The following is a 14,066-nucleotide window of genomic DNA, read 5'->3' as shown; positions in this document are numbered from 1 at the left end:
AGCCATCCCTTTGGCAAATGTTAACTTCCAACCTTTTTCTAAGATTGTTTGGGATCATCATTTTAATCTCACAAATTATAGTGCTTTTGAAATTGTATTGAAAAAACTTCAGTGTAAGCCTGTGTATTTTAAGTCCTCTTGAATAAGAAATTGCTATTAATCTTCAGAGAGACTAAAAACGCTTATACTTTAAAATCTATCACGTGCCATTATCTGTGTTCAGGATGTGGCCAAGAGAACAAAATAAAGCATTAGGAGGTTTGCTGGATATTGTTCCCCTACTGACATAAAGACCTCCAATGGACTTTATTCTTCAAAATTATGCATGTGAAATTTTCATAAAGTTAACAATAACTTAAAACTTAAGTTTCAAGTGATAGCTCTAAGACTTCTTTGATAACAGTTTAATTGGAGATGTGGCAATGATTCTGAAACTTTTGGTCAATGTTGAGAGGTATACTTAAAGATCGTAACCTCAATTTTGAAATCTTGGTATTTCTTCACTTTGACAAAGGTTATGTTTGTGGAGGACTCATCTATAGTATAAGGTGAAATTTCAGCTGAGTCATGCCTTTATCATCTTACAAGTGTTTGTCAGGACTAATAAACAAATTTTAGTGGGCCATTGCCTCAGGTTTATAGATGTGGACTGGGTTCATCCATAGTGTCTGAGACTTGAAAATTTGAAACTTCATTGCTAGAAATGAGGATCAGAGATAAGATGAGCAGGTGGAAAGTGGAAAGAGACAACCATGTGCTTAAGTTATTGAGGGAAGGAAAAGAGCTGGTAGAGAATACCTACTTTTGGAGACCCAGCCAGAGTGGTAGCTTGGCTTCCAATATGGAGGAGGGCTTGGAGCCTGGGAAGATGTGATAGGATAAGTTATCCCCCTGCTTGGGCAACTCCTTTTTGTGTTCCAATTCAGGTAGTTGGGGGAAGGAAGAGAAATAACTGTGGAGATGCTTCATACACAAGGGGAAGTTTGCCTATCAGAAGGTCAAAATTTAGCTGAAGCCATAAGGAGTGGGATAAAACCCCCAACTTATATGATGAGCTTCTGAGCTCTTTAGAACAGCAGACTGGATTGGCAAACATTGATATGTCTCACCATCACATTGGCATTGAACTAGCTTCTGACAATTGCCTTTTACTTGAAAGCCTGCCCTGATGAGCTGTCGTAAAGCAGAGTTGTGTGGTGTAAAGACCACCAATGGTGTAGTCGAACAAGTGAGGGTACAAATGTCCTTAGAATCATGATGTAGGCAAGTCATACAAAAGTTTCTATGGCACAATAAAAGTTCAAACAAAATCACTGAGCCTCAGCTTTTTTCTCTGTGAAATGAGAAAAGGCACGTCTAAGACCTAAGTGAGATGCAGTGTCTGACACACAGTAGGCTCATGGCAACTGGTAATTTGCTTCCCTTCGCAGCAGACTGTGCAGAAAGCGCTGCAGAAAGTTTGTGATGTTGGCTTTCTTCTTCTTTCAGATTGTAAAAGGATTAAGCTGTTAGATGTTGTGTTTGTGTTGGATCATTCAGGCAGTGTAGAATTACAGCAGGAGCACATGATCAACCTAACTATCCATTTGGTGAAGAAAGCAGATGTTGGCCGTGACCGAGTTCAGTTTGGAGCTCTCAAATACGCTGAAAACCCAGAAGTCCTTTTCTACCTGAACACATACACAAACAGATCAGCAATCATCGAGAATCTGAGGAGGCACAGGGATGTTGGAGGGAAAACCTTCACGGCCAAGGCTCTTGAACATGCACACATCCTGTTCAGAGAGGAACATGGCAGTCGCATCAAGCAAAATGTGAAGCAGATGCTGATCGTCATCACCGATGGGGAATCCCATGATCGAAATCTGCTCAATGACGCAGCGTTGAAATTGAGAAACAAAGGCATCACCATCTTTGCAGTGGGTGTGGGAGAGGCCAACCAAAGGGAACTTGAGGCTATAGCAGGGAATAAAGACAGCACTATCCATGTAGATAATTTTGACAAACTGAAAGATGTCTACATGCCTATACAGGAAAGCATGTGTATCAATGCACAAGAGGGTAAGTTATTATTGTTAAAGTTTCTATGGGCAATAAAAGTTTAAACAAAATATACATTTTGTCCTGGCTTCTAATTACCTATGTGTCATGAACTGAATATTTCTCTGTTTGGTTAGCAGTTCTCTTACCTCTAAAAGAAATGAGTTGATTGAGTAAGATCCCAAAAGCCCCCTCCCACCACAGCATGCATTGAAGAGATTGTACAGGAAAGTTCTAGAAGCATTCCTCACTGTTTTGCCACCCTATCGCCATTTCCTTTTGGAAGAAAGTAACCTTAAGGTCACCTTCACCTTATCCCATTTAGTGGCTACTCATGCTGCTCCATTTGGTTAATGATCTTATTACAGACACTGGCATCAGTTTCATGCCAAACTCAAGTGGAGAATTTTATGGTTTGAAATGATAGGCTTTGGTCTTTAAAGATCCAGCAACTTCTAAATGAGATTGTAGGTATCCTGTGGGGCTATTGAAGGTCCAAGTGTTCCAATGTGCTTTTCTGCATAATGGGCACTTGTGCTGATGGCAGGATACGAGAGTTGAATGTGAGATATTGCAGTTTGGGTGAGAGCAGCAGGGAGAGAAAGGGACTGAGTTGATTAGGAGCCATGTTGGGGTGAGTAGGATGAAGGCAGTGAGGAAAGGGTGAGATTTACCACTTGGTCCCAAAAGCTGCAAAGACCGATAAGCCATCTAGGGAGGGCTGCTGCGCCTCCTTGGAAGGTCTGAATCCTGTGGTTTGTATTGGTCCCATCCTCCCAACCTGGCAAATGAATCAGTCAGCTAGCTCCCTTTTCTTCTTTCCTTCTTCACTTCTTTCCTCTGTCTAGAGGTCCAGACACCAGCTCCCCTCCATAGTAATTGTGTGCTCTTAGGCATGTCACTTCACCTCTGAATTCCATTTCTATATTTATAAAATTAGAATAACTCTTCATACGGTGGCTGTAAATATCATGTTATTATATGTAAAATATCATTTTTAAATGATATTTCTCAATATGAGGGTGAAGTGACAGTATTAATAGTAGCAAGTGTACTAATTATAATACAGTAGTAGTATTACCTGGATTAGGATGAATGTTCCAATCTGGGTATGGAAGAGTCTCGCAGCCTTTGTAATTACTTTTTAATGAGTACGCTAAATTCATTTAAACCTCCTACTGTCCTTCTCTGATTTGTTTTTAGTGTCTTTGCAAATGGGTCCTGTAAATAACTAGAGCTTGAAAAAACTCTATTGATCTTTCCCCTTCTTGCTGTATTTCCTTCCTTTTGAGAGTCAATCAGTGATTCTCTCTTTTGTTAACGTATCTCGGTTTGCTCCTAATGTAAAGCAATTGAAGTATTTGAGTGAAGGAAAAAATAAGAATGGTTTATGAGGAAAATAACTTACATCTTCTTTCCTTTTGCAGTCTGTAACCTTCAGGAAGCTGATGTAATTTTCCTTTGTGATGGCTCTGACAAGGTATCTAATTCAGAGTTTGTTACCATGACAACTTTCTTGTCAGACTTAATTGATAATTTTGACATTCAGTCTCAAAGAATGAAAATTGGTATAGCTCAATTTGGAAATGACTACCAAAAAATCATAGAGTTGAAAAACTCTCTTACTAAAACTCAGTGGAAGACTCAAATTCAAACTGTCTCCAAGAGCAGTGGGCATCCAAGGATTGATTTTGCCCTCAAACACGTGAGTGATATGTTTAATCCATCTGCTGGTGGGAGAAGAAATGCTGGTGTCCCTCAGACTTTGGTTGTTATCACATCGACGGACCCCTACTATAATGTGGCAGATGTAGTAAAAACCTTGAAAGACCTTGGAATTTGCATCCTGGTTTTGGGCATAGGAGATGTTCATAAGGAACAGCTTCTGCCGATCACAGGCAATTCTGAAAAAATAATTACTTTCCAAGAATTTAATAAATTAAAGGATATAGATGTGAAAAAAAGAATGGTCCGTGAAATTTGCCAGACATGTGGGAAAACCAGTAAGTGCTCTTTGTTTGATTTTATGCAGTTGCAACTTCCTGTCTTTCTGTTTCCCAAGGGTGTTTCATGGGCTGGCTCTGAGTCTAGCAGAACATGTTTTCATTATGAATTGTGTGCAGTAAGGAGAGACTTCTCTGCTTCCAGAAAGTCTGGATCAGTCAGACTCCCTCAAAGATAAGGAAAGGGTGCAGAGGCTAGAGGGGGCCTAGGGCTGTGTCTTCTGGTAGCCCTGTCCCCACACTGCAATCATTCTCCTCTTACCACCTGAATCTCAGGCTTCTATTTCTACTCTCTCCTCTTCTGGAATTCCTAGGACAGTGCACTGAATTCAGTGGGAAGTTAAATAAACATTTGCTGATTGGAAGTTTTACTATTTTAATTTTGTTAGATCATGTTGTAAGGGACTCCTGTGTGTGTGTGTTTACAATGTATCTTTTCTTCTTTTAATGATGACTTGTATGTAATCATAACATAGTAAAGATTTGAATTGTTCTGAGAAATTATTTAATCCAGAGGTCACAAAGGCAAATGGCTTCAAAGACCATGTGGATGATTGAGAGAAGTCAAGTGGGCAGAGCATGAGGAAAATGAACTGGAGAACAACGATCCATCCCACAGGGACGTCATTACGCGGCTCCAGCTGAGCATAGCCATGGCCGCTCAGGCTCTATTGGGATGACAGCAAGTTAGGAAACAGGAATGAAAATATTTTGTAGAATTTGCATAGCCTACAGAAATTTCTTTGAGTGCTTATTATGTTTCTAGAGTAGTTATGGTAGAAGCCACTTCTTTTATAAATACATGTTAGTCTTTCTAAACTTTCCGGACTTTTCCTATTCCATTTGGGTGCTCAAACAGAGGCAGATTACAGTGGCAGAAAGATCTCTAGACCTGGAATCAGGAAGCCAGAGTTCTAACTCTGGTTCATCAGCAACCACCCCCATAATTCACTGTCTTCCCATCTGTAAAATGAGACCGGACAGGATCAGAATAACCAACCGGCACCTTGCACATGCAGTTTGCTCATCTTTCCTGGTGCTGACAACTTGGTAAATTAATTCACAGCATTTACCAACTGGAGATTTTATGTTAAACATGTAGGTTCTTCTTTGAAAAACCAGAAGTTCTGAGAACACAGGGCCTCATTTCCCACATAGCTACTCTCAGCTGGGGATGCACAGTGAATGTCCCTGGAGACAGACCATTGTTCTCCAGTTCAGTTTTATCCCATCCGGCCCATTTCACTTATCTACATTACCCACCATAGCCTCTGCAGCCTTTTGTGTTTGTGACCTCTAAAAATTAAATAATCTCCAAGGACAGTTCAAATCTTAACTTGTTAGGATTATGTGAATCAAAATATGTCACCCTTAAAAGAAAAACAATGTGCACCCATGTGAGCATGTGCCCATGTACACAAAGCCACTGGAAAGGAAACTATGGTTTGGACTGTGAGCATGTGCCCATGTACACAAAGCCACTGGAAAGGAAACTATGGTTTGGACTTTAAATAGCTATTGGAGCATTTAATATTTATAAAGGGACAGAGAAAACCCCTGTATTCTATATGGTTAGAGCAGCCAGTGTCTTGCTTCTTGAACATGTTTTGGGTACTAAAGATCCTCCAGCTTTGGGCCATGACAGCTCTCCTTTCTCCTGCCCTATCTGCCCTTCCCTACTCCTGTCTACTCATTAATTTTGACTTCTTTCCTTTTGTCTCCAGATTGCTTTGTGGACATAGTGGTTGGGTTTGACATTTCTACTCACCTGCAGGGGCAGCCTTTGTTCCAGGGCCATCCCCTGCTGGAGACCTACCTCCCAGGCATCTTAGAGGACATCACCTCCATCAGGGGGGTGAGCTGTGGGGCAGGTGCAGAGACACAGGTGAGTTTGGCTTTTAAGGTGAACAATGACCAAGAATTTCCTGCTAAGTTCCAAATCTACCAGAAAGCAATGTTTGACAGCTTGTTACAAGTCAAAGTCAGTGGGCCAACTCATCTGAATGCAGAGTTCTTGCAGTCTCTGTGGGACACATTTGAGGATAAATCAGCATCCCGGGCTCAGGTAGCTACATCACATTTTACCTCTCATCTCTATGTTCTTCCATTTGTTCCTCTTGCCCAGTTATGTATTTAACACTCACGTCAACCCATTCTCTGCTTTTCCCTTTCTGTAGGTGCTGCTCCTCTTTTCTGATGGTCTCCAGAGTGAAAGCAACATAATGCTTGAAGATCAATCAGACAGGCTCAGAGAAGCAGGTATTGAGGTGAAAATTTAAATGATGAAGCATAGACTTTTCTGAGCTAATCTCCTCTTTGTCAGGTGCTCTAGATCTTGGGATCTGTCTGGACACTTGCAGTAGATGCTGTTGGCGCCCCGCCTAAACCCTTTAACCAGTACCCACACCTCTCCTCCAAATGTGCAAATGCTGTGGCCAAGTGCTTGTACTTGTGACCTTTTATAGACGTGTACCCTGGAGTGACATAAAGCACATGCCTAGGCATGTTTGAAGTAGGGGTGTGGCTATGCCATGTCTAAACTTGTTGGCAAGGAGAACTATCAGTGACACAGAGATAAAAGCCTGAACTCTTGCCTCAAGTGAGTCAACTTGGGTACAATTTATGCTCCAGAGTCCCTCTGAATCAGGCCAAGGCTAAGACTTTGCTGAACTACCCTGTTTCCCCGAAAATAAGACCTACTTACAGGAAAGATAAGATGTCCCCTGAAAATAAGACCTAGCGCATCTTTGGGAGCACACCTTAAAATAAGACACTGTCTTATTTTCGGGGAAACAGGGTATATTCCTGCTCATAACTTTCCATTCTTTTTCCTGCTTCTCTCTCTCTCTCTTTCTCTTTATCTCTATCATCTCTCTACTACATATACACAAATCCTCGCTCAGATTCCACTTCTAAGGAACTTGATCTAAGACACCTTCTCTTATTTCTGATTATTCATGTGAAAGACACAACGTGGATTTGGAAAAGCACTTCTCATGATATAACTTCTCTCCATGTTATAGCTTCAGAGTGAGCTAGAAGCTCAGTGCAGAAGCTGAGGGTAGTATACTGTGATGGGAGAGTCCACTATATCAGGCAGGATGCCAGCAGTGTCACTTCCCACACTCAATGTCCCAAGTGTTTCAAACTTTCTTCTTTCCCATTCTTCTCCCAATATAGTTTATAGCTTCATTTCTCCTCATCCTTAATTAGTGTTCTCCTCCAACCTTTCTCCCTAATTATTCCCCCCATCTCTCACCTCTGGTTCTGTTTCTTGACCAATTTCCATTCGTCCTTTAGAATCAGGATAGACATCAGTTTTCTAAGAAACCTTCCATGATGCTCCAAGTCTGAGTTAGGAATTTATCTTGGCTTTCCTGGAACCTGATGTTCCCTCTCAGAGAAAATATCTTATTATTGCCCATCTGTTCCAATGGACCATGAACTCTGTGAAAAATTCATCTTCTATCTCTACATAATAAACTTCTAATAAAAATATTTGTTTAACCAGTGAGGGATTGAATAAGTGAGTAATCAGTAGATGAATTAATGAACTGAATATAGTCAGGAATTTGGGTGAAACTGGAATCACCCTGGGCTTTCCTTATATCTTCACAGCCTGTCATCTTCCAAGACTGATTGGCATTGGGAATAACCTAAAAGCTATCATTAATTTATATTCAGAAAAGCTCTCTAAAGATGAACAATGCCCTTTCTTAAAAATTACTTAAAAATGCCCAAGAATTACATCAAAATTGGCTGCAAGATGTTGAACACAGTTTTCTGCTAGTGTTTTTCTACAGACTTGTAGTTAGTTTCTCTTAAATAACTTTTTCTCATGGGATTTCTTGCTAAAGTCAGTGACCAGAGCCAGTGCATACTCAGAAAACACAGGCAAAGATTTTTTGTATGCTTCTTCATTTCTTGGGAGTACTACTTACTCTTATGTTTGTTTCTTTCCCTTTCTGATTCATTCAGCAATGCCACTGAGTACAAATATGATGGGTTCACCTTGTTTTTCATATACATACATACAACCCCTTCATTTTTCGTCTTTTATTTTTACTGAGTAGGACTTGATGCTTTGCTGGTGGTTTCCCTTAACACCATTACTCATGATGAGTTTTCCAGCTTTGAATTTGGAAAAGGATTTGATTACAGGACTCATCTGACCATTGGAATGAGAGAACTTGGCAAAACACTATCACAGTACTTGGTGAGTTGTTGGACAAAAATATCCAGTTATTCAAAATACCATGACTACATTGGAATCTTGATATGAATTTTCAAAGAACTGCCTTGTTTTACCTTATCAAATTAGATGCCTTATCTTTAGCATATAAAAAAGTATTAAAGACCAGAACATCAGGGCATCCATATTTTGTTTTTGCATATCCTTTCATTTTTTTGTCATCTCATTAAATAAATACATAGGGAACTAACGAACCTGTCAACCACCATCAAATTAAAAAGCTCTTAACAATTTATGCTACAGAAATTTCAGGAAACAGGAGGCTGGCAACTAGGAAAAAGTCCCAGGTGAATTTGGCTGTGGTTATCTCAACACTGGGTGCCCTTGCCATGAATAGAGGCCATTTCTTCATAAAGGGGATGTTACCCATGCAGTTGCTAGCCTGGTGCCCACTCTGCAATATTAAATCACAAAGCACCTCTTACTTTCTGCAGCTCTTCACCCAAAGGAGAAGATGGGCTCAAGGGGGGACAGATTTGTGTGAATACAATTCTTATGCAATAAATTTCCTAACAATTGTTACTCAGCTTTGCTTCTTCTTCTTCTTCTTTTTTGTCCAGGGAAATACTGCAGAGAAGACTTGCTGCTGCACATTTTGTAAGTGTCCAGGGGTTCCAGGAAATCAGGGGACCCAAGGAATACAAGCCATGAAGGTACCATTCACGTGTGGTATTATTTTACCTAATATGTCTTGATTTGTACAGGTGGAACTGAGACTGAGTGGTTGAATTCACCACCTTCTTTCAGTGCTAATATAATTGCTTTGGGCATTTCATGTGACTTTTATGGGGCAGAAGCCAGTTTGGAAGGACTCACTTTTGATCCTGCTAGTAAGAAAAACTCCCTTTTCTCTTATATAATATTGGTGATGTTGCTTCTTGTTTTTACAATTTACATTTTTATACCAGCTTTAAACAGTTTGAAAGGTGACAAGAGATGTTTGAAATAGTAAAGATGGAGCTAGGCACTGTTGGCACACATCTATGATCCCAGCTAATGCAGGAAAATTGCCTGATCCAAGAGCAACATAGCAAGATCCTGTCTCAATAAAAAAAAAAAAAAAAAAGGTGGAAAGTTATGTTTCATCAGCAATGGAATGAGTTTGAACTATAGGAATATCATAGCATTGCGGATTAATAGTCCTTTAAAAAACCAATTATAAAAGATTAAATTACACAACAATAATAAGTACACCACAGTGTTTTCTATAAAATATTCTATGTCAATGAAAATGAATGAACTACAGCTCCATGTGACAACATGAATAAATTTTACCAACATAGTAGTGAACAAAAAATGTGAAATATAGATGAATACTTACGGTGTGATTCCATTTATAAAAAGTTTGGAAAAAAAGGCAAAACTAACCTACAGTGTCTAGGGATGACTATTTAGTGAAGGACTTTTGTAAGGCAAGAAACTCTTATAAAAGTCGTGAGTTTACTCCTGGGTGGGGTGGATGGGGATGCAGATTGTGATTGGCGCACATATGATACCTAGGACCTGTAGTGCTCTATTTCCTGACCTGGGTGGTGGCCACACAGACCTTATTTGTAAATATAATAATTGTAAATTTGCCAGGTGCTGTGGCTCATGCGTATACTGTAATTCTAACACTCTGGGAGGCCAAGGTGGGCATATTTCCTGAGCTCAGGAGTTAGAGAACAGCCTGAGCTAGATAGAGCAAGACCCTGTCTCTAAAAATAGTTGGGCATTGTGACAGGTGCCTGTAGTTCTAGCTACGTGGGAGGCTGATACAAGGGGGTCGCTTAAGCCCAAGAGTTTGAGATTGTTGTGAGCTATGATCCCATGGCACTCCACCGAGAGTGAAAAAGTGAGACTCTGTCTCACCTAAAAATAAAAATTATAAAATTGTTGTATAAAGTTCATTGTTAAGCTGTGCTCTTATATTTTATTCACTTTTATGTACTTTTTCAAAGGTATTTTTGATATCACAATGAAAATGAGTTTGCTTTTTTTTTTTTTTAAGATCAACTTCAATACTTGTGAGTTCTGCTTTGTCCATGATTGTGGAAAGATCACTTATTAATATATTGAACTTTTTATTGCATTGTGATGTTTTGTTTAGTGCAGCTTCCTCCCTCATGGCTTTGCTCAGATCAGTATTAGAATTATGTTCCAGGAGCGCCTCCCTTCCCACCCCTGGTACACCCAACAGAAACCTAGGACCTATGATAGAGGGTGAGAGAAGGCAAGACTCAAACAAGATCTTGGCTACAAGTAAGCCACAAAGCAGTTAAACCACATGTGGCTGAGGGAGAGATGACTGTAATTTAAATACTTACATGCTCCTCCTTTTAGGAAATGCTTATGCATCCTTGAGCTCTCAAAAAATCAGGAGAAAATAAAAAGCTCCCTTTGGAAATGTTTTCAATTTGCCTGCTAAAGACTTGTGGCTGGTGCAGCTGTCCTTTCTGCAAATCCCTTAAGCACAAGAGCAGCCCCTCAGCCCTCACGTGCAGGTGGGTTCCCAAGGTCAGTCTCTCCAGGCATTGGGAGCACTGCCTTCTGCACAGGGGCTCCAGGGATGAGTGTGAGCACAGAAGCCAGCTCCAGATGTTGTTAGACTCTCCCCAAATGCATAGCCACATTTGTACAAACTGTAACCAAGTTGAAGAGAGGAAATGCCTAATAATTTCACAAGTTTGAATTGATGGGGGATGGCTAAAATTCATTTTTCTCTCTTTCTTCCCAGGGTTCCTCAGGTCTGAAGGGCAGCAGAGGACATAGGGGAGAAGATGGAGACCCTGTAAGTTTTTGTGACTCCCCCACAATACATACTTTTTGGTTTTCTTTTTCATGGAAAAGCTTATCTTTTTCATACAGAAGGGATAGATGGAGTTTTGTTCATATGTTTAGTTTTTGTAGTTTTTTGGGGGGAAAACATTGTTTTTCTTTTCCTTTCTGCTTGTCCTAATCATGAGGCACTTGCTAAATCTGTATGTAGAAGGAAGGAGGGAATAGGCTTTTATGTGTGCTTTAATTAATGGCGGAGTGTCAGGCATCTTCCTCTCCCCACCTAACCAGGGTGCAGCAGGTTATCTGCTAGGACACTCTCTCTGCACCTGAAACCCAGTGCCTACACTTGGCTATAGGCCAGCACTGGAGCATACATCCCTCTACAGAAAGGGAAGCAGGCAGGGCATCACAAGGCCTGTCTTCATGTTTAAATGCTGCACAGAGACTTGCAAACCTCAATGCCTAACTCTGAAACCAAAACGTTCACTTGGTTTGCCAAATTATGAAAATAAATTTGAAGTGACCAAAATCATGTTGGCTGGCACATTTAGAATGGGCGAAGTTCAGGAAGCATCCAAACTGGATCTTCATCCCTTTAGAAGTAAGGCTACTTTCTCATCTGGGAAACAAGTTCTAAGGATTAAAAGCAAAGATTCTCATTGCCAAGGGTTGACGTAGATAAGGAACAAGATGCTTCACTTTTAGCCCTTAGTTTCCTCATCTTGAAACATTTATAAATTCCTCTAGGACCCAGATGCTAATCTAGTTTATAAAATGACCACTAAGGGGGATGGTCTAACTCACCCACTCTGGCCCTCAGAGGGATCTTGTCACCTGACTATCGCTTTGAGTGTGGGGAATAGCATCCCCCATCTGCCTGGCTGTGAGCCCACAGCTGGCTGAGAGTCCAGGCTGTGTGAAGCTGTAAGGCTTAGTTAGCTACCTCTCAGCAATCTGTGGTCATGGGTGAGGGCTTCTCATTTTACAGGGAATAATCCTCGGAGTGAAGAAAGCAAAGCAGGGGGGGGAATCGCTTCTCCACTCTCTTACCAGGAAGGAAAGAATTAAGCTCATTGCTAAACAATTATTTTTTCATGAACAAACTGAGTAACTGTTATGTACCCAGACCTGAGCCCACCACGAGGGACACAAAGCTGGAAGAGACAGTTGGGGTCCCTGCTCTCAAGGAGCACAGAATTGTCTTCTCTTGAGATTCATTTTTCTCTAGCATTTACCTATATTTAAATATTTCCCTGGAGAGTTGGTGGGAGACACTTTTGTCATTGACCTTGCGTGTTCTTCCCCAGGTGGATGAACTGACACTGGGACTCTTTATCCTGGTGACCGATCCTTTCCGTAAAAACTGTCTCTTCTTGCCTTTGTGTTGTCACTCTGGCAGTGTGTCACCTCCCAGCAAGCATTTCCACTCAGCTCCAGGGCCCTAGCACTGACTTGTTTCTGTGCCATCAGCAGTGCTCACTCTCCCCTAGTGTAGCAGGAGGGCCTCGGGCTCCTAAGATGTCAGGGCCCACATGTATTACTGGAGTATTTGCAACACTGTTACAAAATGAAGTGACTCTGAAACTCTGACTGCTGTCTGAGGAGGGCTGAGCTCGTTCTGTACCTTTTTGTGGTCTTGGCTCTGTAAGGAATCTCAGAAGGTTGACAGGGAATATGTTTGAAGACAGAGGGAAAAATAGATTTAAATAAATGAACTCTCAGGAGCATTCCCTTTGTCTAAAGCTCAGAGTGTCCAGGTGCTGTGGCTTAACTCTCTAAAAGAAAACCACTGGCAGCCTCTGGCATTAAGCATCGCTTTGGATGCCTGTTTGTGTTCTTTTTCTTAGGGAAGACGAGGAGAAATAGGACCCCAAGGAGATAAAGGGATTGCAGGATGTGTGGGAGAGCCGGGTGAGAAGGTATGGCACTTCCAAAAATCACATTTCTTTCTTTTTTCTTTTTTTTTTTTATTGTTGGGGATTCATTGAGGGTACAATAAACAATCACACTTCCTATTCCCTGTAGCACCTTTCCCTCCTCCATTCCTTCCCTCCCTCTTTTCTCTCTTGCATAACTCTTCTCTGTTTCCCTTTCTCCACTGAGATTAATTCTGCTTCTTCATAATTTCAAGGTGTCTTTAGCATTAATTAAATTCTACCTAAAACCCCTTTGTGGATATATAGCAAGAAGCAATTAAAGAAATGCACGCTCCGGTGGCGCCTGTGGCTCAAGGAGTATGGCGCCGGTCCCATACGCCGGAGATGGCGGGTTCAAACCCAGCCCTGGCCAAAAACCACAAAAAAAAAAAAAAAAAAAAAGAAATGCACGCTCACTTGAGGGAGGCAACCCCTTCCTGCCACAATCTGGAATCCACACTCTGTCTTCAGTACGTCAGTGAGAGGTATTTAATCTTTTGCAGGGAGCCAAAGGATTTTCTGGACATAAGGTACTGGAGTTCCTTGTTAGTCCAATTTGATCTCCTAATGGGATTAGTTTCCCAGTAGGAATGTAGCAGAGACTCCCCTTTACCTGACTGCTGCCTATTGCTGTCTCTCAGGGGGAACAAGGAGATGACGGCATCAGTGGGGTCGATGGGGAAGAGGTAAGCTGTATTTCTTCAAGTATCACAAAAACCATCATGAGGTTGATAGGTTGTTGTTGTTTTTTTTTTTTTTTATGGGATTTATGTTTTCCGTGTCTTCTTTTAGGGCTTACATGGATTACCTGGAACAAAAGGAGAAAAAGGTGATCCAGGATCTCAGGTAAGACTTTCAATACACCCAAGGAGAATTTGGTAACAGAGATAGTCTTAACTGCTGTGTGTCAATGGTTATTGGAGAGAAAACTGGCAAGTGACTTAATTGCATAATGAAGGCCTATTACCACTGAATAGATGCTACATTTCCATTTGGAGGAAGTGAGTAACCATGTAATTTTCAAGAATTTCTAGCTAGAAAAATTCAAAGCATACAAGGTTCTTCTGTGAGCACGTTTTTAGAAGCCTGAAATGA

At 41.0% G+C, this 14,066-nt stretch overlaps 1 protein-coding gene across 1 annotated transcript in view; it reads left to right on the top strand.

Annotated features, from left to right (window-relative positions):
• The window catches only part of COL6A5 (collagen type VI alpha 5 chain), a 110,443-nt gene that overhangs the window by 18,287 nt on the left and 78,090 nt on the right, over positions 1 to 14,066 (top strand). The window contains exons 6-16 of the mRNA XM_053599802.1: positions 1,489 to 2,061; positions 3,468 to 4,043; positions 5,768 to 6,108; positions 6,221 to 6,302; positions 8,117 to 8,259; positions 8,856 to 8,948; positions 11,012 to 11,065; positions 12,903 to 12,974; positions 13,475 to 13,501; positions 13,613 to 13,657; positions 13,764 to 13,817. Of these exons, the coding sequence (XP_053455777.1) occupies positions 1,489 to 2,061; positions 3,468 to 4,043; positions 5,768 to 6,108; positions 6,221 to 6,302; positions 8,117 to 8,259; positions 8,856 to 8,948; positions 11,012 to 11,065; positions 12,903 to 12,974; positions 13,475 to 13,501; positions 13,613 to 13,657; positions 13,764 to 13,817 (2,060 nt within the window). The remainder of the gene's footprint in view (positions 1 to 1,488; positions 2,062 to 3,467; positions 4,044 to 5,767; positions 6,109 to 6,220; positions 6,303 to 8,116; positions 8,260 to 8,855; positions 8,949 to 11,011; positions 11,066 to 12,902; positions 12,975 to 13,474; positions 13,502 to 13,612; positions 13,658 to 13,763; positions 13,818 to 14,066) is intronic.

Source organism: Nycticebus coucang, chromosome 8 (genome assembly GCF_027406575.1).
Source record: "Nycticebus coucang isolate mNycCou1 chromosome 8, mNycCou1.pri, whole genome shotgun sequence".
Lineage (NCBI taxonomy): Eukaryota > Metazoa > Chordata > Mammalia > Primates > Lorisidae > Nycticebus > Nycticebus coucang.
The sequence above is the reverse complement of the archived record's forward strand: the minus strand, read 5'-3'. Positions and strand labels throughout refer to the sequence as shown.